The 24,883-nt window shown below is 36.2% G+C and overlaps 2 protein-coding genes across 4 annotated transcripts; one reads left to right on the top strand and one right to left on the bottom strand.

Annotated features, from left to right (window-relative positions):
- Nucleotides 1–416: 416 nt before the first annotated feature.
- pkia (cAMP-dependent protein kinase inhibitor alpha) lies at nucleotides 417–8,979 on the bottom strand. Of its 2 annotated transcripts, XM_038286804.1 has the most exons (4): nucleotides 8,864–8,979; nucleotides 2,823–3,000; nucleotides 2,387–2,466; nucleotides 417–2,076 (listed from the first exon to the last, which is right to left on the bottom strand). In XM_038286804.1, exons 2-3 carry the CDS (start codon nucleotides 2,971–2,973, stop codon nucleotides 2,390–2,392), a joined length of 228 nt encoding a protein of 75 aa, XP_038142732.1. In that variant the 5' UTR covers nucleotides 2,974–3,000; nucleotides 8,864–8,979; the 3' UTR covers nucleotides 417–2,076; nucleotides 2,387–2,389. The 2 variants fall into 2 exon arrangements, with proteins under 2 accessions (XP_038142732.1, XP_038142731.1); XM_038286803.1 differs by having other exon boundaries at nucleotides 417–2,466.
- A 4,734-nt stretch (nucleotides 8,980–13,713) lies between these two features.
- Nucleotides 13,714–23,312, top strand: zc2hc1a (zinc finger, C2HC-type containing 1A). 2 transcript variants are annotated; one of them, XM_038286805.1, is made up of 10 exons: nucleotides 13,714–13,829; nucleotides 14,340–14,413; nucleotides 16,893–17,009; nucleotides 17,406–17,432; nucleotides 18,410–18,551; nucleotides 18,695–18,837; nucleotides 20,440–20,545; nucleotides 22,060–22,135; nucleotides 22,744–22,848; nucleotides 23,084–23,312. In XM_038286805.1, the coding sequence occupies exons 1-10, from the start codon at nucleotides 13,811–13,813 to the stop codon at nucleotides 23,217–23,219; spliced, it is 945 nt and encodes a 314-aa protein (XP_038142733.1). In that variant the 5' UTR covers nucleotides 13,714–13,810; the 3' UTR covers nucleotides 23,220–23,312. The 2 variants fall into 2 exon arrangements, with proteins under 2 accessions (XP_038142733.1, XP_038142734.1); XM_038286806.1 differs by lacking the exon at nucleotides 17,406–17,432.
- Nucleotides 23,313–24,883: the final 1,571 nt, after the last annotated feature.

Below are 24,883 nucleotides of genomic sequence, written 5' to 3' on the forward strand. Positions count from 1 at the left end.
ACAGGACTGCACCATTGGATAATTTAAGGGGGGTGAGGTTTATCTGATGCATGGTGTTTTCTATTTTGAGTTTGAGTATTTGGTTTGATTGAATTAAAATATTTGTTTTCTGTATTTATTGGTAAAAGTATTTCTTAATTACTGTAGTTGTTTGTTTAAACCAAATTTTCCTTTTCTTCTTATTGTGAAGCTGAACATCCTTTTAAAAATTGTTTCTTCCAATTTAGTTCCTCCTCTTTATAAGAAACATGACTGCCATTGTTCTTGGTTGGTGTGGTTTGGTTGATGTCCTGCACCAGAAAAAATTAAAGTTTTGTCAGCTGAAAACTTTTCTTTCAACCAGGTTGGGTCCCACCTCCAAGACTGCTTGGCCTCCTGACAAGTGTGTGAAAAAAATTATAGTGCATGAGCTGGAATTGTTTTTATTTTTTTATTATTCAGGCTTACAAGCTTTACATTTAACAAACATGTTCACAAACCTCTATGCATTATCGGATACTTTTCCTTTAGCAGGTTTCAGAAAAATCAGACACTTTAAGACACCAGCAAGGCCATGGTATAACTCTGGCTGATTCCTTAGACAACTTTCTTTTTAATGGACATTAGTGGCGGTCAATAAATGTGCATTTTGGGCATAACCTAAAGTTGCTTGTTATGTCTGCATACTACCCTCCACTGACACACAAAGAGAAAACATGGATTACAGCTCATGTTCAACAGCGAGCCCATCATAGAAAACCAAATCAGTAAGTAGAAAACAGTTCAAACACATCAAGCATTGTATCACTATAAATGCACAGCTATAAATGGACAAAGTATTTTATGCTGTTGTATCTCAAACAGTGTTTGTCATATGGCTCCTAATTAATTGCTGGTTCTGACCACCAGAGGGAGGCAGTGACCACACCAGCTTCTGCACCGCCACACTTCTGCAGTTATTTTAAATTACAAATCACAAGAGAAAATATCAAAGCGTCAAAGATGCTGTCAAGAAACTAGAAACATTTCAAAACAGTGGCAATGCAACAGTTCTGATCATTTAGAAAATCTCATTACACCTGAGTTGCTGTACAAAATGATTCTGAATAATACCCTTGAATAATCTTAGATAGGAGAAAATTATCAGACATTCAAATATCACTAAATAAATTCTTTCACATCATGGATTTAACAAAGACTTTGAGTGCATCTTGAAATTTTCAGTTCATTTCAACAAAACAAAGAACTTTTACAGTTTTTTGGTTATTTTTCTTATTTTACTACGTAAAGGTTTAAGAGAGTGCAAGCCAAAGGTGACTCCATCAAAATGAAAGAGTAAATCTTAATCCACCCATGATTGATCCGAGTGGCATCAGTAGTGCAATTTTTCCAAATGAGACAGCAAAGAAGCAACCATGTAGACATGATGCATGGCAGTACTGTATGGAGATCAGCATTTTAGAGGGGATACGCTCCTCATACACATTAAAAGGTATAATTCTGCAGTAAGAAAAAAAATCACCAAGTAAAGATGTGTGTTTTAAGTGTTTCATCCAAATTTAATGGCAAAATAATATCCAAGAATTAACAAATCATAACTTTTTTTGTGCAAAATAATCCACCTGCAAATGATGGAGGAGTTAGCTACATTACAAAATATTACTATAAGATATAAAAAAAAGAATTGGAAATCAGAAAAAAAATTCTCAACATGACTTCTAACCTGTTGTGTGCTTTAGAAAACTGGAGATTTAAATGCTACTTTCCACTGATTTAAAAGTGCATTAACTAATCATTATTTCCATCAGCTGCAGCCAATATTCCCAGAGGCAGATGGACTGAAAGAGAGTCAACAAAGCCGGTTAAGTAGCTAAACCAGATCTATGGCTCAAAGAAAAAAAGTACACATACAGAAAATTACTGAGAGAGCAAAGAAACAGCATCAGACGGAGAGCGTGTGTGCAGGCGTCTCAGGGCAGTGTTTTTAGTCCCTGGTCACATTTTCCTGGGAGTGGTTCAGATGCATGAATGCTGGTTGAGTCAAGGCAGAACAGGGAGAAGGGAGGCAAGCTTTAATTTATCCAAACATGAGACTCCCTCAAAATAAAAAATCCCCTAATTAACCTGTTTTGTGTCTGTTTCCTTTCTTCTTTTACACTCAGGACTACAAACAGAATAGAAGGACCTGGCTTAGTTTACATCATGCTATACAAACTTTACATATCAAATCCAGTCTGTTTTTAACAAAGCACAAAATAAAACAAGCAAGAAACCTAGTTATTAACATAAAGGTGGCTGGACTGATGGTAAATGCTGGTGGGATGATGGCAATCAGGAGTTTTCTTGCATTTCTCTCTTGGTTCAAACCCCCAAGTATTATGGGATCATAGTGCATGGCATCCATTACCACTTAGGAGCCTTCAGCTTGAGCCTCCTCTTCTTTTGGTGAAGAGTCCTGGCCTTTTTCGGTGTCATCTTCCTCGTCACCTAGCAGACAGAAACAGGGAAAGCTAGATAAGGAGTTTCATGAGCAGGAAACATTTTCATCCCTATTATATTTTAGAGCTGACTTATCCAACCTGAGTGGAGCTGAGATAAAGTTATATCATGGAAAACATTAGGTTCTCTTAATGTTTTTGAGGGAATGAAGCTATGCACAGATACAGGCCTGTGACAGATGTTTGCTTTAAACAAAATAGGCGTTCTTTACACCGTGGGAGATGTTAAGATGTCTAAAGTTTTCGCACACAGACAACAAAATCTTGCATGCATGAATCGATTCATTGATTCCTTCCAAATGTATTACAGAAAGCTCGGTTTGGCTTTACATTTCCTTTTCTTACCAGATTTGTTGATATTAAGCTGTGCTAGAGTTTGGGACAGGTCGGCTGCTCCCTGCACCCCCGCGCTTCCTGCGATCTCATGGATGGCGTTCCTGCGCCCAGATCGTCGAGAAGCGATGAAGTCCTCGTAGGTCGCCTCCACATCCGTCATCGCTCACACACCTCACCATAGCATTACCTTATCCACACACAAAGAGCGACACTTACTGCTAGATCAAAGGAGAGGTGTGAACATATGCAGCTTCTAAAGATGGAATAACGAAATTCAGAAAATCCTTGTCGATTTTCTTTTTTTTTTTTTTTTTTTTTATTATCTTTTTTAAGTTTTCACAGCTTTATATAAACATCAACAAAAACAAACAAACAAATAAATAAACAAACAAACAAAAACAACCCACCCCAAATCAACAAGGAGCACTGCGGTGTTCACATAAAAGAGAAAAAAAAAAAAAAAAAAAAAAGAGAAAAAAAGAATCATACATACATACAGCCCACATACACAAAATACAAACAGACATGGTTCAAAGTGGTCCACACTGTCGGACAACCAAATGTATGGTATATTGAATAAAAAAAAAAAAAAAAAAAGAAAGAAAAATAGAGAGAAAAAATCAAAAAAAAAGAAAAAAAAAAAAAACTGAATTTACAGTTTCTGTAAAAAAGATTGTACCGGGTCCCATATCCTTCGGAATTTGTCCGACTCTTGATGAAGGTCACAAGTCAGTTTTTCAACTGCGACAATAGCAGACATTTGTGATAACCACATATCGACTGTAGGGGCTAGTAATGCTGACCACCTCAGTAGTATACATTTCTTAGCCAGAAATAAGAGAATTGCAAGCAGATTTTTGGTATCTGCATTAAAGAAAATCCCTGAAGTGTGATTAAAAAGACAGAAGGAGGAAGTTAGTGAGAACTGTTTACCAATAATCTCTTGTATCACCAGATGAACTGCCTTCCAGAAGACTTGAATATAGTCACAAGACCAAAATAAATGAATAAATGTGCCCTTATGTATTCTGCATTTATGACAGAGATCTGAAGCATCAGGAAACATTTTCCGAAGGCGAACAGGTGTGTAATATGTTCGATAGAAGAGTTTAAAATTCTGCTCGTGTATAGAAAGCGAAGTGCAATTAGGGAAAACCCCATCACAGATTTCCTCCCAATCTGCTGGATTGAACGTCAATCCCAGATCATACTCCCACACCAGCTTCATGGCATCATAACCTGAGGAGTCAGAGCCAGATAACAAACTATATATCTTAGATATAAGTCCCTTAGAAGATTTGGTCAAAACAATTGTATTCTCTAACTCAGACAATTTTGTACGTAGTTTTCCTGTCCTCCTGAGAGAGTTCACAAAATGACGAATCTGTAAGTATTTATAAAAATCTCTATTAGAAATATTGAAATTAGCTTTAATTTGTTCAAAGGGTTTAACAGAGTCAGAATTCAATATGTCCAGAATATTTGACAATCCCTTCGATGACCATTCAGACAATCCAATGCTTCTAATTTCTGCTGGTAAATCAGGATTCAAAGTCAACGATGACCAAGAGGAGAGGGTGGAAGAGATATTAAAGTATTTCTTCACATCTCGCCAGGCCAGTAAAGTATTATAAACAATAAAATTACTTTTGAGATGGGGTATTTGATCTATGCCATTTATAAAGAAAAGAGAGTTAAGTTTGCTAGGGAAACAAGATTGGGATTCCAAATCCAGCCACAAAGAGTTCCCTCTGTTCATAAACCAATTAGAAACGATTTTAAGTTGTGCTGACCAATAATAAAGTTGCAGGGAAGGTAATGACAAACCTCCAAGGTGTTTTGGCTTAGTTAATATAGAGAACTTGACTCTTGGATGTTTGTTGTTCCAGACAAAACGAGATAAATGAGAATTTAGTGATTTGAAGTGTGCAGGAGATAGATAGCAGGGAAGGTTTTGATATAAATAGTTCAGTCGTGGAAGAATGTTTATTTTTATAGTGTTGATTCTCCCTAAAAGAGAAGTTGGCAGGGGAGCCCATTTTATCAAATCATTTTTTATCTTTTGTATTAAAGGAGAGTAATTAGTCCCAAAAAGATTATTCAGATCAGGTGTAACAAAAATACCCAGATACTTGAAACCTTTTGTAGACATTTGAAAGGGAGATTGCGTGAGACTTTCTGGGGGCATGCTGAAAGGGGTGGCGACAGACTTTCCTAAATTGATTTTATATCCTGACAATGCACTGAATGTAGTCATAGATTCCAGAGTAGCTGGAATTGATTTCTCAGGGTTACACATATACAATATATCATCTGCAAATAATGAGATTACGTGGTTTCTACCGTCTATATTTATTCCAGATACATCTGGATTAGTCCTGATAATCTCGGCCAAAGGTTCAATAAACAATGTAAACAATAAGGGTGAAAGGGGGCATCCCTGCCTACAGCCCCTATGGATCTCGAAGGGCTCAGACATCAAGCCATTTGTGTTAACTGAGGCTGTTGGGTCTGAATAAAAGCTTTTAACCAGCTTGATAAAGTTTGGGCCCAGACCGAATTTATGTAACACCTGAAAAAGAAACTGCCATTCAACTCGGTCAAAAGCCTTCTCAGCATCAAGGGAAACAATTACTGCTGGCTCTTTGTGAGTATTAAGGTACTGAACAACATTAAGAACACGTCGGATATTGTCTGTGCCATATCTCATTTTTATAAACCCTGCCTGGTCTGGGTTTATTATTTTAGGTAGGATGTTTTCCAATCTCCGAGCCAATACTTTTGCCACAATTTTATAATCAACGTTAAGCAAACTAATAGGTCTAAAGGAGGAACAATCCAGAGGATTTTTACCTTCTTTTAAAAGAAGACTAATAGAGGCGTGTCTCCACGAGGGAGGGATACCATTTCTCAAAATGTCATTAATAGCGGGCATGAATATTGGTTGAATCTCTGGCCAAAATAACTTAAAAAATTCCAATGGAAACACATCAGGTCCCGGACATTTTCTGTTTGGCATGGATTTAATTGCAGCCAAAACTTCCTCTGGAGTAATAGCAGCATCTAAAAAGGCGCGATCCTCTCCCGAGACAGAAGGTAAAGATATACTGCTCAAATAAGTGGAGATATCATCCGGGTCAGCCATATCTGTATTGTAGAGAGATGTATAAAAATCCCGGAAAGTATTATTAATAATTATGGGGTCATGGGTGACTTCCTCGTTCTGCGTTCCTATTATACTAATTAAGCGACTGTTATCTTGCTTTTTTAATAAATGGGAAAGCATGCGACTGGATTTATTACCAAATTCATAGTGTTTCTGTTTGGTATAAAGTAATAGTTTCTGAACCTGGCGGTTGTAGTCTATGTTAAGCTCAGATTTAACAGCCAATAGTGCCTTAAAGTTTGGCAAAGTTGGTGATTGTTTATGTATTTGTTCCAATCTAATCATCTCTTTTTCGAGACTGTTTCTCTTCTCTGCTAAAACCGCTTTTTGGTGGGAGCAGTAGGAAATAAGGTAACCACGCAGAGTAGCTTTTGCTGCATCCCAGATTATACCAGAAGACACAGTCGATTTTCTTTAACAACTATGTGTGTATCAGGAGAAAGTGAAATACACTCAGGTGCTGGTTCAATACGCCTCTCTCTTCCCTATTAACTCACAATCTAATCCCTGATTAATCTAATCTAATCTCAGTCTAGGGTACAAAGAACTGTACAGAGATGGAAATGATACACTCCAGTGGGGGATGGGGTTATTGTTTAACCGATGCAGAGAGCAACTAAACAGGTAGTTAAAGAGGAGTCCCCTTAGAATGGAGTAAGTAGAGATCTGTGTAGTTCTTAGATGTAGGTTAAAGCCCTCTGTTGACATTCCAGCTCTCTGTATCAATATAGCTGCAGGAGGCAGCTCTTTAGGAGCCTTAAGCTTTGTTTTTCCATTTCCACTACTTCTGTCAATCTCATTTTTTTTATCAGATAAAAATTGAAATCCTGCATTGAAATCTCCCCCCAAAAAGCAAATCATTTAGAACCAGATATATAAAATAAAAGTTTCAGGAATATAAAATAATAATTGAACTTTATTGATCTCACATTGAAGAAATTTACCTCTGCATTTAAACCATCCCCTTGGGGAGCAGTGGGCTGTAATTGTGCAAAAACCAGGGAGCAATCAGGGGTTAAGGGCCTTGCTCAGAGAGCCAGGTTGGCAGTCTGTGGGAGTGAGTTTCAGACTCACGACCTCAGGAATCCTCATTCACTTAAAAGTGTGATTTTGTATAAGATCGGCAGGAAAGTCGCCTGCTGCCTGATTCATTCCTGTGGGTGTTGACTGACCAGGGCCATCTCATCTGTCATTGTTCTAGCACACTCCTAATCAGCTGTTATTCTCAACACAGTTTCCAAATTGGCACAGCCTGACAGAGGCTGTGAAAATATGGAAGCGAGAGACGTAGCAGACGACATAAAAAAACAGCAAAGTCAGAAGGATCATTTCCTTTTAAAAACTGTGGGTTCCTGGAGGAAAAACTATAGATAACCAGATCTTTATTACTCTGTCTATAGCTTTCATTCCAACTAAAAATATGATTATTCTGCAGCTTCATAAACTACACAAACACACTTCTAATATATATATATATATAAGTATTTTAATAGGGAAACATGAATACGTTAACCTAAACAAAATGCATCTAATGTAGTGATTTAATAGTTTAAGTGTTCTCTGTCTTTAAGTAGCTTCAGTCATACATATTCTCTGCATATGTAATGAAATGTGTTTTAACTGTTAAGATAATTACTCTAGCTAGACACAAATGCAGCCCCAAGCTAACGATCGAAGCAATGCACAAGTGGACCGCTCTGCCTTCTCTGTCACGACAAAATCTGCTGATCTGTCACTGATACCTTTTCATTGGCTGTGCTGCCAAACACATAATCAGCACTGATTGCATTGGCAGAGCATAGAGATTAAAAAATGGAGACCTACAAACTTACTCTACTCCCCAAAAAGGTGTTGCTGCTTAAAACCCACAGGCAGAAATCCATTTAAATCACATAGAATATTTACAGTTAATTATTTTAGTGACTGTAGTAGTTGTTTCGATCTACGGTTACAATTTCTTGTTTGTTGTTTTAGGGAAATCTTTATTTAACATTTTAAGTGTACTATGTTATGAGCTATATACATTCAGATGCAATCCAGAGTTCTAGACATGAGACTGTTTTGTCTGGACAATGAGCCATATCACACATATAAAAAAAAACAACATAACTTAACCAATCAAAGATTACCCATTTTCCCCATCTCTGCAGTTTTCTGTTTCTTTTTAGCAAATCTCCTTTATTTATGTGCATGTTTCCCCTTCAGCAAATCTTTATCCCTAATTCTAATCCATTCATTAAAATATATTATGTCACTATGTGGCTGTCATATGATCAGTGTGTGCAATTAATTGCTGGGACTAAGCCTTAACTTTAAATATGCTGCCAAGTGTAAACAAATAGGAAGAGCTGAGGCTGGTAGATAATAGTCTTATCTGCAAGTGGTCACTAAAATGAAATTCAGCTCAGGGCCCCATTCAAATTCGATACTGCATTACAGTGAATGCATGCACATACAGTTTGTTAGAATAATATTGCAAATATAATTTTATCTCTCCAACTTGGAACCAAAATCATCTATGTTTATGGGTCTCCATATAACAGCTGACTGTATCTAGTACAAACATTAACCTCATTATACCCAAACACCAAACTATAAACAAATAAAACAACAACTATAAGCTGGTTTTTATGTGCTCATCATTAAGTATTTTTACATTATCTTTAATAAATGTGTGCAAATATAAATGCAAATCGTGAGCCTCCAGCTGATATCTATTATTATAACCCGGCCATTTGCCTCTCTGATGACAAAGACCCCATGCAAGGCAGAGCTAGGTCAGTGTCATACAGACAAAGCATGCAAACAGACTCTGCATGCATTAATCCATGTGGAGCCCCTGCACCACGTGATCATCAGCATGGTTAGAAATACATATATATACCTGTCTGGACTCAAATGTTTCCGAATATTCGCAAGGGTCAGTCTGCATGAAAGCTAGAACCTCGGCTTCCCCCTTTGGGTTCATCTGCAGGGGTTCATGGAGTAAAGCTAGAGTAGAGAGGGACTTTGCTTCCGGTTTGTTATTTCAAAATAAAACCTGTATTTTACGTTAGTTTATTTTGGGGGCATCATCACCTCATTGGTGTAAATGTACATTTAGTTGTCTAGTTGCACTATATTTAGATTTAAAAAAAAAAGACATTAAAAATTTTTAAATATAAAGCAACGCATTGTTTGAGGCTGAATCAGCTTTTTTTTATTGCCGATTTTGAATATGGCTCACTGCTCAGGGCGCTACTGTTTTAGGGGGCAACACCCAGCTCCTAAAATAAGGCATCTGTTCGAATTTATGGGATGCTTTCTCTAAGGACAGATTCGAAGGCCGATGATGTCATAGCGCAGCGCCGAGGTCTGGTTGGATTCCAACACTCCTCGTTATAGGCCCTACAAATGCGTCCTTTTTTTTGCTCGATTTGAAGAATGGGTCTGATGTATCCTCGCTATCCTTGGGTTTTCCAGGATTCATTCAGACAAAGCAAGCTAGCTGCTCCGTGATCAGATGCACCAAACAGTAGTGAATATTGGAAGTTCAGCTTAAAAAAAACATAAGTTTAAATAGTTCTGTGAATAGTTCCGTCTAAAATGAATGAAAATAGTTGTTTCAATGGTTATTGATTCAGATATGTGGCGGTAAGGTTTGGTTTATCTAAAGGGTTTTATCTGTTACTTTGTAAATGGATTTGGCTGTAATTTAAGGACAGATTCTAATATATCTGCAGTGTGGGGACTATAAATCTATTAGGATTTTTATTTTTTAATTGCTATTTTGTACAATTTGCTTAACTAAGTATTTTTTTTTTTGTTGAATATTGGAGATTTTGCAGATATATTTTTTATACATACATTGTTTAGATTTACGTATATCTTTCGACCCCTTTTATAGAATAGAATCGAATAAAATAGAGTATAAAAGAATAGAATAGAAAACCTCTTTATTGTCCCACAATGGGCAAATGTACAGCAGCAGAAAGATTATTAAAAATGGTCACACAAATGTGGACCTTAGAAAAATGTATAAGATAGATAACATAATAGGGAAGAGTTAAAATATTAACAATACAATACTGTACTGTAAAGTGTTTTAACAATATAAAACTGTGCACCTGGAGAATATTTGATGAATTTTTGCAGTAATGGATATTTGAAAATAGCAGTTCTGCAACATCAGAGATGTGCAAAATGACAGCAGCATGTTATTTAACTGACTATGGTTCATTGCATTTGCTTTTATTTGTTCACTTTACAATAAAAAATAAAAAAAGAAAAAGAAAAAGTTTTGAAAAGTTCGGTATTCATTCTTTTCCTGCTTTGTGTGTCAACCGTCACAGTTGCTAAGCGACGGAGCGTATGGCGTAAAGATAGACCTGTTTGAATCCACAGACAAAACTCTTCGGTCTCCTTATTTACAAGGACTTCAAAGGATCCAGTCCAGGTACACCGCGTCCTTGGAGGATGCAGCCCATGAATTTGAACACAGTCAAGGAATCTCAGTTGTTTCCAAAACTGTTTTTTTTTTGCACACAGTACAAAAACTGTATGTGAATCAGTGTTAAACAGAACAGCAAGGGTGAAAATTAACCCTGGTCTGAATGAAAACCAACCTCGATCCAACCTAACTACAGAAACCATTTTTGAACTTAATCAGGTATGGATATAATGTGAGTCAAATTTTTAATCTGAAATAAAATGCCCTTTAACCTGCACTGAAACCCCCTCGAAAAAGTCTGCTTTTGGTCCAGACTAAAGGATTTTCTTGGTGTGAATATAACCTTAGGTTTAGGGCTTACTAATGAAGTTGGTTAGTATTTTAAAAGGCATTTTCTAATCTAAACTAAATTTGGATGCTGATGAAAGAATTCTCTGGAACATAATCTAAATACCTTTAATCGAATCCGCCTTTGCTGAACTCGACTTGAAATTTATAATTTTATAATTATTAGATTGGCATTTGGCCAACCTTTTAAAACCGGGACTAAATCATCATTCAGTTTTTAACGAGTCTTTTAAAAAATTTTACATTTCTGAAATACTGTAGGAAAAAAAGACACTACGTAAGTTATTATTTTTAAGAATATGGAGCAGCTTTTGCTCAAGACCCTTAGGTTCGCTTTCCAAATTCTATGCAGTTCTAAAGCATAACATGCAAAACTGTCTATCATAATCATTAAAATAACATTTTTTTTATTTATTAAGAGTTTAGAATTTAAAGGAGATTCTCAGAATGACTTAAAAACCATCCATGGATGTGAGTCTCTGTGTGAAATGGGGGACAGCCAGATTTTGAACAGTGATCTTATTGTAATGGGCAGAGATGCAGCTGTTCAGTGTTCACTCATGGCAGCTGTTTGTGAATCTTGTCATTCACACATTCCGTCTGGCAATCTGTTAACTTCCAAGTGTTTGCAATTCAATGCTTGACCCAACATATGTCAACAAGACAGTACAAAACCGGTTTCTTAGTTTGGAAATAAAAGATGTTACATAAAAGTGGTACAGTTTATAGAACACAACAAATGTCATCATAACCTTAAGGCCTTTTACAAAACAAAAAAAGGCCTGATTCAAATTGGGCGTAGTGTAACTTATTAAATCATTTGCAACTGTTGACTTTTTATCGATTCATAGGATAACAAGCACATAGTGATTAAACATGCTGTATCTATAAGAAACTAAGAAAGACAACAAGTTTTATTCCAATATACTAGCAGGCTATTTGAACAGTATATTTTATAGGGTAGAAAAATGTATTAAGCAATAATCTAATCCAAGATTAGGATAAGCTTGCCTTTAGCTACCTAGCTACCAAGATAATCAACAGAAAACAGTGATGTTAATCAGCTGGTTGCTATAAGTATGAATAATGTCAAGTTAATTTTTCATTTTCTTGTTATTCTTTCTCTTTTCCTTTATATTATTTCAATATTATATGTTTGATTGTAGTAGGAGTGAAGTAGTTGTTCAGATTAAGAATTAAATTATTTGCCTAAATGACCTCAATTTAAAAAGGCATAACTGTATTTGATTAAGAGTTCAAAATCAGTCAATTTGCAGATAAGGCAGGCCTGTTTTTAAATAATAAATCAAAGGTAGCCAATTAATAATGTCCATTATTCACTTATGTCCTTATTCTGTTATAGCATCAGTAAGTGTAATACCAGGAGTGAAGTATATAGGAATAGTATAAGAACAGGTTTAAAAGAAAGGAGTCAGCATGTTAAAGTGATGTTAAAGCCTTATTTTTTTAAATCACTCGTAGGAAACTTAAAAATAATACGCTCAAAGATTATTTAGCTCAATCTTATTCAATTTGGTTACATATGCCCAGAGATTTAAGGAGCTAGATGGAATGGATTTTGTCTCAAAATATGACTGAAATAAACACATTACCAAATAAATTAGCTAGCTTCCACAATCAAGGCATCTCTTTTTGGAAAATAATATTTTTTTCCCACAACCTTTCTCCCCAAAATCAATGTTAGTGAATAAGAGAGTGAAGTTTGCATGTTCTCCCTGAGCATGTGTGGGTTCTCTCCGGGTACTCCGGCTTCCTTCCACAGTCCAAAAACATGACTGTTTTTTTAATTTTTAGGTTAATTGGCTTCTCTAAATTCTCCTTAGGTGTGAGTGTGAATGGTTGTTTGTCCTGTTTGTCTCTCTGTTGCCCTGAGATGGACTGGCGACCTGTCCAGAGTGGACCCCGCCTCTCGCCCTAGGAGATAGGAACCAGCACCCCTCGCAGCCCCAGCAGGGATAGATATTAAGTTTAAAAATAGGCTCATTAAGACGAATTTTCAATCTCTCCTTTTTTCATGACTATTATTCAGGAAGGCTTTGAAGGTTTTAATTAAGATCTTTATTACTTGGAAAAGGCTTTTTGTAAATATGTTTCTCCGAAATTCAAAGAAAGACATTTTAAAACCATTAATGAGATATACTTAAAGAGAAGGTTTAAATTTGAAGTAGACCTATATTCCTTTAGTGACTCAGTAAATGACACAACTCAGCATTTATTTATTTGCCATGTCCTTTGTCAACTAATTTCTGGTTGAATATACACTGCCATTTATCACTAAAAATGTATAATATCTCACCTTTTGAATTATTCATGGTATTTATAATATGGGCAACTTGGACTCATTTCTATCTAACATGATCAGCATTGTTATTCTTTTTTGGGGTAATGTTATTTTCATTGTAATAAGGGTAGAAATCAATGCACAATGTGTATCTGTGACTGAAACAGTATTTAATTTCACTCAAAAATGTATGGATTACATACATATCATATACATAAATTATAAATATAATAAATCAAGTATGGATTTATCATGACATTTTCTCTTTTTTACTATTTTGACTAACTTCCTATGTATCTCCCATGTTGTCATTATTTTTTTAAAGCTATAAGGATTGGGAAATTTATTTAGCTTCCCCCATTTTTCTTCTTCTTTTTTTAAATATGTCGTTTTCTTTTCTTACATTTCTTTTCGTTGTTGATTTTTAAACTCTTCGAGAGGGCTGTCATAGTTGTTAATAAAGTTTAAAATAGAAAAAATTGTGTAAAATGTGCAGAACAGAAAACGACAAAACATAAAAAGGATACATTTAGATGTGATATTCCTTTCTAAATATTTAGTTTTCTTGTATAATTTAGTGGTGATTTTGTATTCTCACTTTTAGCAATACGTATTTAACGCATAGTTGTTTTTTTTGTGTTTTTTTTTCTTAGCAAACCCGGAAGTGTGTAGCAGGGAATGCTCTTGATCGTCGTTGCTACCTTGGACCGTCTGGCGTCAACAGAAGCAGCATCTGAGAAGAGAATAACCTAATGATGGAAGAATTTGAAGGTAGAAACTAGCTGTCCACTTCTTTCTCTGGATAGTTTCTTTTCCACCAAAGTCAAACTCTAATCATTTCCGCGTTTAACATTCAGAATGACCATGTAGAATATCCCAGTTTTGTTTGCTTTAACGGTTTTTGAAAGCGACCTTTGTTTGGGATTTAGCTCAGAAATAGCTAGTAGGTAATGTTAGGATCAGAAATGGAGCTAGCTGCCGAATGGCTGGGTGTGATTCACCCTCTGCTAGCTTTTATGCTATCCACTGAGCATTTAATGAATGACTGAGAAGGTTTGCTCCCTCAGAAATGTTCAACTTTAAATGAATTCATTTGTTCTTTATTTGTAGCATTCGTTAAAATGTAATATTAATCTAGAGTTGATATTAGATCGTGGTTGGTTTGTTAAAGCCTAAACCGTCTAAATGAAATATATGAAACCAACAGCGAGTATAGAGATATAAGTAAATTGTCTTATTATGAGTTTGATGACGAGTTTAAGAGTTTTTCTGTCTTTACAGATGTTGATGCTCCTCCTGCTGAGGATCGGACCCAGTGCAAAATCTGCAAAAGGTTTTTCTTTCCCAAAGTCTTGGTAAATAAACAATACATACATAAATCTTTTTACACATACTTTCTCATACACGTCAAGATTTCTCAAAAACAAAAAACAAACAAACAAACCAAAAAAAAAACAACAACATTGCACCCATCAAGAAAATTCTGCTGATGATCTGGTTTCATTTGAACTAACCAGTTTATAATTTTAAGGCCCTTACTGCACTGAAAGTGTTAGATGTTGCTAGGCAATCACATTTTCCTCTGGTTTTATCAGCTGACAGAAAATCAGCTGCTCGGATAAAAACAACTACACAATATTTGGATGAAACTTTGTTTTTTCTTTAGACACTATTCTGGTTACATATATTTATAAATATATAATATATAAATCTTACAACTGTAAATTTACAGTCATTTTTAATATTTTTCAAGGCTGCACTATTAAAAGATGAAATTGTCCAGAAAGCTGTTTCCAAATCAAATATCTTTTTGTTTTGCACATGTGTAAACAAAATGACAAATAAAATCTGTCTAAGGTCTAAAAAGTCTGAAGTTAAAAGGGAAGAAGCCTGTTAGATGATAAAAAAAACCCCATTAAGCTGCTTTCCTAACTATATCAGAGGTGTCAATTAATACTTTTTTATTGTACTTAAGTACACTTTTTAGGTATCTATACTTTACTCCATTACTTATTTTTCTTCCTACTTCTAATCATTACATTTTCACACAAGTATATGTACTTTCTATTCCTTACATTTAAAAATGTTACTTGTTACTCTGGGCTTCGGTTTAATATTTACAAATTAGATTAGATTAGATTAGATTAGATGAGCTTTATTGATCTCACAGCGGAGAAATTCACTTGTCACATATTGACATAGAAGTCAAAGAAGGTGCAAACAAGGAGGAAAAAGGTGCATTAAGAATAAACAATAAACAATATATATATGCAGTATATCCAGGTATACACAGTATATCAAGATAAATAAGGATTAAGGTGCAAGTGTACATGTATCGCACACAATGAAAAACAAAATAAAAATAAGAAATAAAAAATAAAAATATGTACTATCCGGATTGCTTATATACAGGTGGATTTACTTTTACGTTAAAGTGTAGTAGGTAAGGAGCAACGGTGAGGTAATGGTATGACTATTCTATTCACATATATTGCACATTCAGCATATTGCACAGAATATTGCACAGTCAATAAATAAAAAAACTATAATATAGCTGCACAGTGGTTTTTATAGAAGTTATTGTGGTTATAGTGCATTAGACTAGAGTCTGGTGGCAGCAGGAATGAATGACCTGCAGTAGCGCCTTTTTTTACAGACAGGGTGTCTAAGTCTTTGACTAAAGGAGCTGCTCAGCTCCTCTACAGTCTGGTGCAGGGGGTGAGAGGTGTTGTCCATGATGGATGTGAGTTTGGACAGCATCCTCCTTTCAGCCACTTCCTTCACCGAGTCCAGAGGGCAGCCCAGGACAGAAGTGGCCTTCCTCACCAGCTTATTAAATATCTAATCCACGTCATGTGCGCCATCCATTGTAGATCATTGGCGCCATCCACATCTAGTGAAAACTAGTGTAATTGGATGAGTCATATAACGCAAACACTAATTGGTTAGCTAAAGGAAATCATCAGAAGCAAGCAGGTGTTCTTCAAACTGCAAACATGAATTGTCTGTGCCATGCTACAATGTAGGATTCAGCAAAAGATGCTGAAATGTCTGAAAGGTCGGACGCAGGCGAGATCGTATTGGGAGACGGAGACCAACAAGACCTCCCTCATCCTTGGCCCTATCTCAAAGAATTTTTTTGAAATAGCCCAAAAATAGAGCTTTCAATTCACATAGTGGCATCTGACTGTTTTTTTTTAAAGGTTACTTAATACTTTTATACTTTAAGTAGTTTTTGGAGCACATTCTTTTTCACTTTTACTTGAGTAAAGAGGTCAAGTTGATACTTTAACTTTTACCAGAGTGTTTTTAAACTGCAGTATCTATACTTCTACTTAAGTAAAAAATATTTGCACTTTTGACACCACTGGACTATATCATAATCACGTTTGTACCTTAAAAGTTTTGATGCCTTTCATTAAAATTGTTTTATCTATCAAAAAAGGGAAAAAAATATATTTTTGTGTCTATCAGTAACATAAATAGCAGATCTGTTGAGATTTTCATAGAGCTATTTTACATGATCCAAATAAATGTTCAACTAAATTTTTTTCAAACGTACAGGGAGATTATTCCTCAGCATTCAAGCATACAGATTTCAATGATTCTCATCTCCTTATCGCATCGATTGCAGAGTACCATTTGTAAACCACTTAGCAACGTCTATTAGCATGACTAGAAGATGTTTGCATATTATTTTTTAGCTTGAAAGGCTAATGTCATTATTATGTGAGTAGATTAACTTAAGGATTTAGTCTGAAATATTCCAGATATTTCCATTATCTCCATGTACTTTTATCAGCACATGGATCTATTATTCTTTTCTTCCAACAGGAAAAGCATGCAAAAATTTGCCAAAAGGCAGCAACTAAAAGGAGAAAGGTTTTCGATTCGAGCCGACAGAGAGCCGAGGGAACAGACATCTCCACGTTAAAACCGATCAAACCAAAGGTAAGCCTCGAGAGGAAGGAGATACAAAATTTACAAATTATTCAAGACTGTGCAGCTTTTTTCATTTATTGTTGGAAATACAATGAAAATGCAATGAAAACTAGCTATATATATATATATATATATATATAAATTGCACATATATGCTATATTTTTCTATAAGAATTGAACAAGTAAAGGAATCAAAAGGGTGTTGAAGATCCACCTGCTCGTAGTTAAAACTTGCTATCCATATAATGCTGGTATAAGTCGTTAAAATATTCCCAGTATCGGGATTTTTTACCCTGATTAACAACTTCAACATAAATCCTTTTGTGTTTCCATGCAGGATGTAGCTTTTACCTTGTGATGATAGGATTTTTTTTCCAATGTAAAACATTATCAATTTTATTTCAGTCTCAAAGCTCAGCTGCCTCACAGAAAGTAAGTTTATTTGCATTTCATTTCTGTTGACTCCTTCTTTTCATACATCTTTCTCTTTTTTTTTTCATAGATGCATAATTTTTCTGATTTTGTCTTCCAGGCTTTTGAGCAAAAGTTTCTGACTTTGTAGATACTGACATCTATGCTTTGAGCCGATGGTGTTAAGTCGTCAAAAGCATGTTAACTCTTGTTTGTGGTGTCAGTATGAGGAGAAAATCAGCAGCCTTTTTTCTGTTTTGGTCCAACTTTTCAACTGCCAGCATGTGAAGATGTCTTGCGTCATGATCTTTAATGCTAATCTTTGCTGCTTGCAATTAAGTCGATAAAACTTGTCAAACAAAGGCTTTGCTTTTAGAAAACATGGCTTCAAACCTCCGTATGAAATGAAAGCGTTCTCTGTCATGTCCTGCAGTCTGTAATGAGGCCAATCAGTTGACTTCTGTATGTATTTGCTTTGCTGTCTTGCAGTCAAGAAACATCTTCAGATTAGGTGGTCTTGAGAAAGGACATGCAATGAGAATAAAGAAAAAAAAAAAAAGGATAAATTTTTTTTTCTTCTTCTCGGAATCGGCTCCATTTGTCAAACAGATGTACACAATAAACTTAAAGCAGCACAACTGAAGGAGGAAATAAGAAGTCTGCAAAGCTATCATGTTGCAACAGATGCAGTCCAGGCATAGAGCGGTGAACTATTTCTGTCTTAAATGATTAGCTTTAGATAAGGCTTGAACTGCAGCTATAAAGTTTTCTTTTCTTAATCTCTGACAGTAAGAAGCAACACTGCTGCATTCGCTGCTTATATTCAGTATATCAAAGGCATTATGTGGACATGTCTGCCTTAGGTGAAATATTTCAAAGATTTTTTTTTTTTAGAAATCGAGGCTGCAAAGAAATATTTTCTTTTTGTTATACCGTTAAACGCTACGCAAACATGCTAATCGAAAACCAACTGTGCTACCATATCGTCGCCCTGCCAGGCAGAGCCTCCTAAGAAGCCCTCCAATTGGCGCAAGAAGCATGAGGACTTTATTGCCACCATTCGAGCTGCCAAGGCCGCCACTCAGGTAGTGAAGGATGGGGGGCCGCTACCTCCACCTCCTCCTCCATCTTACGATCCAGGTAACAAAGTGTATTGTTTTGTCTCTTCTTTTTCTATGTTTTGTCAATAAAAATCAGAAAAGTTGCGCAAATGAGCTATGGATACATTTTAAGGACTTTCTTTATTAAAGGTAACTACTATGTTTCCCTAACCTGCTCTCTAGATTACATCCAGTGCCCGTGCTGTCAGCGGAGGTTCAATCAGAATGCGGCTGACAGACACATCAAATTCTGCCAGGAGCAAGCCGCCCGCATGCCCAATAAAAACAAGTCAGGAGATGCCAAGAAGCCTCCGAGTCGCACACAGGTACACACATGCACATCAAAAAAAAAAAAAAAAAAATCAGTAAAACAATCAGAGGACACAGTTTGTGCTTTTAAAAAAATCAGATAATCCGAGTAATAAACACTAAACCTGAAAAGAAAGCCCAGTTTAGAAAGACACGCTTCTTCTGACTAAACAAATAAGTTTTCACTGAGGGAACGAGAATCCAGGAAGTTCATATGTTATTATACGAATCAACCATAAGAAAGCTTATCAATGAAGATCAACTGTACCTGAGAAGATAGAACAAAAGGAACACGGCATGCTTGGAATGACTTATAAAAACATCTGAATGAGGGATGACAGTCTGGACCTACATGACTGCAATCATTGTCCTGGTGATGGTCGGACAAAAGGCCAATACAGCAAGACATGGAGTGCCTTTTGATTCAGTCTAATCTTATTTAATCTTACTAAAATTGCCCTCAGATAATCCCGACGATCCTGTTAAAAGATCCTGCTTTTTTCCGGCCTCTTATTTGACTTCAACCCAGTGAAACTATGCTTCATTCTCACAGGTAGGAGTTTTACAGACGATCTGGCAGCTTTCTAGATAGTACATCCAGACAATCTCCAGACAAGCCCGTTTTTTATAACCTGACAACAGCCAGATGCATGTCTAGCTCCGCCTAGTTCCACTCACATACATCTGGGACACCGCCATAGGAATTGCCTTTACTGAAGGCTGGACCTTATCAAAACTCCTTGCATATGATAAGCCACTTGTCTGTCATCTTTATCGACGTGCTATTTCAACCACTCACACCGAAGCTAACCCGTGACGCTGTGGGAGCGTCACACTTAACTACCAGAGGAGCCATTTGGTAGATCAAGCTCTTGCCAAATCCGGGAGAAGGGCGAAAACATCGTTTCCACCAACAAAAGCCTTCAAAGCCGTTCTCTGATGTTCTTTTAATGAAACAATATCAGATAGATTGGACAACACAGAAGAAATAGCAGCATCAATGCTAACGCTTGCTTCCTCGATGCGAGCCGCCATTGTTGTTGGAATCTCACGGTCGCTTCTCCACTACGTCACATCCAGGAAACACCTGCCCTGCGTCCTGATTGGCCAGACCATAAATTTGGTTGGGGAAATCACTTTCAATGAGCGGTGTCCCAGATGTATGTGAGTGGAGCTAGGCGGAGCTAGACATGCATCTGGCTGTTGTCAGGTTACATTTTTTAAATACCTGCCAAATTCTGGTCTAGTCTTGAATTCCACAGATATGTAATGAAGGAACAGCTTTTTTTTTTTTTTTTTTTTTACACGAACTTACGAGAACATCAGAGCACATGCAGCTGGGTTGATGAATTAATGCATGGAAATAGCTTTTATTCATCATTTCAAATTTGTCCCACTGATTATTTGCGTTTCTGTTTTTTTTAATTGAATTTTAAACTCTTTAAAACTTATTGATGTTTAACGGTTTTGCACTTTGTTTCCAGCTGCGGCATCTTATTTTTTATTTTCCCCTTCAGTTTATATGTAGATACTTCAAAATAAGAGCTCTTCATTCTTGTTTTGTTAATTATAGCGCCGGATGTTTCATCTATTACAGGAATCTTTCTGTTCTGCCGCAGGTTAAACCTCCTGGTCCTGTAAAGAAAGCAAACTCTCCTGCTGCATCAGCAATCCCCTCAGCCTCTTCCCGTTTACCCCAGAGATCAGGTCTGGGACAGAGCACTGGTAAGGCAACAGATGGTGGACTGCTTTATGTGGTAGATTTTAAATTGGAATAACTTGACTCAGAGCTTTTGTCAGGACTTATGGTCTTTTTTTTTCTACAGTATTGCTGATGTCCGTTTTTCTATTTTATGTAACTTCTTTGTAGCCGAAGGAAAACCACTTACCTCCCTTTTTTCTTATTTCCCCCCTCTACGATGAGGATATTGAAGGGTGCTTGACCTTGTTTCTGTAGTTGTAGTTCCCTAAATTTTCCAAAAGGCGGTTACTGTTTTCACTGTTGCCATGTAAATATTGAGGTACTCAGAAATTGGCTTTAAAACAGCTTCCCTTCTTTTGCAAGTGGTGGTTGTGTGAAATAAACAATAAAACCATAAAAAAAATTTTGTGATCGAGATCCTTACAGTCGAGCTGCATCTCGTTTTCACCAAGTCTCCATGGCAACCATTAGACACTACATACATGCCAGTTAGATTGTTTAAAAAGCAGCTCTGATAAATGCATAGATGATATATTGTAGATAGAAAACTATCATAAACTGGAGTTTATTATGATATCTGGAAGTTTAAAAAGGAAAATGGAGCTGCTTTATGGATCAAACACTGGCTGTAGCAGCTGCTATTGCTCTGCAGATGTTTTACTATTCAGAAAAAAAAGCTCTTTTCAGATGTATCTTAAGTTAATTTCAGTTAGAGAGGGCTGCAACTAATTGTTATTTTGCAAATCGATTCATTTAGCAATAATTTTTTTGATTAAAGGTATATAGGAAGATTTCTTGAAAAAACCCGCACTCTCCAGTAAAAAAAAATAAAAAAAAATGCAAATGCACAACCCTGTACCCGCTACCGAGAGGAACGCCTATTAAACACGTGCGAGTGTGTGCAGGAGCCAATTTCTCCTCGTGCACGCTCTGTTTTAAAGTTGCTGTTTGCATCGCTCATACAAGCTTACTTTCCTAAAGAAAATTAGCAATTTTTCCACTATGTCAGACTCACCAACGTAAGTGAAAATGAGGACGAGCACGTAGGACGGCCTGACGTAAACATATCACCAGAATGATTGGCAATAAGGAGGAACACTTATTTTGATTATCAACTTGGAAAAAGAACATCCTCCACTCTACCTTTAATAATCGGATAGCCAAAGGTTTCTTAAAGAAGTTTTTTTACAAAATTAAACCAGGTGAAACTCAAACTTTTCCACTTGAGGAGTTCTGGATAGAGCATATTGACAGACATCAATGTATTTTTAACTTAAATGCAACATTTTTGTATATCTTTTTTACAATTTTGGTATAATTGGAAAACCAAGTGGATTGTTCTGTCAGCTAAAGGCACATTTTAGAGTCTCTATATTCCATTTAACGATTAATCTATTACTAAAGTAGTTCACGATTATTTCAATAACAGATTAATCATGAATAATAGTTTCATCCCTAATGTCAGTCACAAATAGATGATATTGTCCTGTATTAATTATGTGTTTTTGTTATGTTTTCATTCCTTCACTGATTTAAGGAATCCCATCAAGTAAGGCTAACACAGCAGGCACAGTCAGAGCGAATCCCTCTGGACTCTGCAGCCCACCATCCAGGTGAGTCCAGGGCTCTGACTGTATTTTACAGTCATCCTCTGTGAGACAGAAGATGAGCGTTGATGGGGTTTGTGTGACAGGTCAAGTGTCTTTTAAGAAAAAACTTGAAACCTTTGATTTATGCATTTATTTATTTTTTGGGTTCAATGTAAGATTTTAATCCTAATTATTTTTGATTTCATTAGCTGCAAGAAGGAAATCTTTTTGATCGACAGCAATAAAGGCTTAAAAAAATCAGTTGGAGTGAAATTAATCTGTTTGATGTGTTTGACTTGAAAGAATAAATGAGCTTAATAATCTTCTAATTTATTAAATATGATTGAACATAGTTAATAATGCAATTGTTCCAGTGTTGTTCAGCAATACTTTACTTTTCATGGTAGATATGTCACTGGGAAAAGTTATTACAGTTGCCTTTAAATGTTATGGTTTATAAAATTATATAGTTACTTTTGTTATTGAATCTCTACTGATGGTCTATTTAATGTCGAAATTTGTTGTTCGTCTGATTTGTATATATTTTACATGTGTGCAGCCATAAAGATTAGATCTGCTTCTCGCTCTGATTTGCATATGTCACATCCCTGTCTGTGTTCTGCCTCTCTTAGTGTGGGAAGTAAGAGCCGAGTTGGAAGTGGAGGCTACGGATGTGTGAAGAACTCTCCTTCTGGAATAGGAGCCAACAAAAAGAAAGCTGACACCTACACATCTAGGTAAAGCACCTCAAACTCACCAAGATGTGTGGGATTACTTTCCAACCTTCAACACCCCCTTGTGGTGTTTCTGCAGAACTGCGTCCATCCAAGCTCTGTTGACCTACATATTTATGTTTCCAATATTAACTGGTTTGAAGAGACTGTTTTTTTTAATACACGGTACCTTCGAACAAATATTGGACTCATTCATTTAAGTGTCATTTGAATTATTCCACCTCTGTTGACTTTTCAGGAATGACGTCGTCTGTGGAAATGACCCTGGAAACGGTGGACTGAAGAGCAAATTCTGCCACGCCTGTGGAACCCAGTACCCTGTTGAATCGGCCAAATTTTGCTGTGAATGTGGGGTCCGGAGGATGTGTATCTGATGGAGGTCAAAAGTCAGAGAAGGGAGAGGAAAGTCGGGATGCACCTGTGCTCAATTTGCAGTTAGGAATATCACCAAAGCTGATAAACAATGACAAAAAATAAATTTTCCATTTTTGATTTCACACACCCTGCTGGATATTTTTTTTTGGTTGCTGGAGTGCACAGCTAAAGCCTCGTGCACAAGACAACAGTCCCAACTAGATTGTTTTGTCTGAGTGCAGATCCTAACCAAATTATCCTAGCTTTGCTGAACTTGCAAAACTCTTCTCATTTATGTGAGTAACGTTACTATCCTGAGATGATCAAATGTGTGAAAATCCACTTTTAGAAGTATTTTGCACAATTGCAAAAATAAGATGAAGTGCAGCTTGTTGGAGATGGGTTTGATTTACCCTTTAATTTCTGTCCCAACCTGAAACTCTTTCAGTTTTCCGCTCTAAAAACAGGCTTTCATATAAAAGTGCAATATCACTGACTACTGAAAAAGAAGCAGCTTGGCTTTTAAAATGGAAAAAAAAAGGTTGTAGCATATCACTTCTTATCTAGACAGGGGCTACTCCTAATACAAATTAGATATAAAAGCTTAGCGCTCTATTTAATTTCATTTTAGTGGCAAAATGTCCAATAATACTACAGTTAAAGACAAATGTAGCATTGAATCTTTCCCTCTCTTTTTCAGTGTTTTATATGGTAGCGTTTATTTATTTTCTTAATCGATTTCATTTTTATGAACTGATTTGAGGATTTTGTCTCTGTGTTTATTTAAATTTGTTTAAAACATTTAAATGCATTGCATTGCAACTTTTTTAAATTCCTCTTGTAGAGTCACTATTAAGCCCATTATAGTTCAGTCTACGTTTATGAGTTCTGCCTAAACTATTTGTTCTTTTTTTTTTTTTTTTTTACAATAAGAAAAATTAACATGTCACAAAATTAGAAATATTTAAATAAACCAAACGAGTTGGATTTTTTTCGCTCTGTTAGCAGCATTTAACACTATATCTGGTTGTGCGCTTGTTGCTATGTATATCAAACATCAATAAATGTCTTTAAAAAGATTGGTTTTCCTTTCTGACTGTTGCATAAGAAAATGGAGGCCTTAACCCCTTGAGCCCAGCGGCCCGGTACTGGACCCATCTGATACCTGCTCATGTAAATCTATTTATAGAAATGACCTAAACACAGTCACATGGTGTTTCATCCACATGCCTTTCAAATTGGGCTTTAAAAATTCTAAAACATACTTTTCACAAATTCCACCTGACTTGTATGACTGCGGGAGTAATGTAACAGCAGGTATTCATTTTTAGCCCCACCCCCCAATGGCAAGTATCTATGGAAACTAGAGGCTCAGACCTTTTCCGCGAGGTATGTGAGACCATTTCAAGCTTGCTGTGTTATTCTTATTTTCTAGTCAGTTTGGTAATATAATTCAATTCAGTTTATTCATATAGCGCCAATTCACAACACAAGTCCTCTCAAGGCACTTTACAGTTCACCAGACCATACAGTCAAATTTATTCAGTTTTCTATCCAAGGAAAACCAGTTGATTGTATTGACTCAAATACGATCCCTCACACTAAGCATGCTTGTAGCGACAGTGGAGAGGGAAAAACTCCCTTTTAACAGGAAGAAACCTCCAGCAGAACCAGGCTCAGTGTG

The sequence above is a fragment of the Cyprinodon tularosa genome, unplaced genomic scaffold (genome assembly GCF_016077235.1).
Source record: "Cyprinodon tularosa strain WSP-4 unplaced genomic scaffold, ASM1607723v1 ctg23, whole genome shotgun sequence".
Lineage (NCBI taxonomy): Eukaryota > Metazoa > Chordata > Actinopteri > Cyprinodontiformes > Cyprinodontidae > Cyprinodon > Cyprinodon tularosa.

What these genes read in the sequence shown, in the direction of transcription:
- zc2hc1a (XM_038286805.1), top strand. An exon ending in TTTTCTTTCCCAAAGTCTTG is followed by an intron (nt 14,414 to 16,892) that starts GTAAATAAACAA and finishes TTCTTCCAACAG; the next exon opens with GAAAAGCATGCAAAAATTTG. An exon ending in GCTGACACCTACACATCTAG is followed by an intron (nt 22,849 to 23,083) that starts GTAAAGCACCTC and finishes TTGACTTTTCAG; the next exon opens with GAATGACGTCGTCTGTGGAA.
- pkia (XM_038286804.1), bottom strand. Translation starts at nt 2,973, where the DNA reads ATGACGGATGTGGAGGCGACCTACGAGGACTTCATCGCTTCTCGACGA. An exon ending in GCTTAATATCAACAAATCTG is followed by an intron (nt 2,467 to 2,822) that starts GTAAGAAAAGGA and finishes TCTGTCTGCTAG; the next exon opens with GTGACGAGGAAGATGACACC.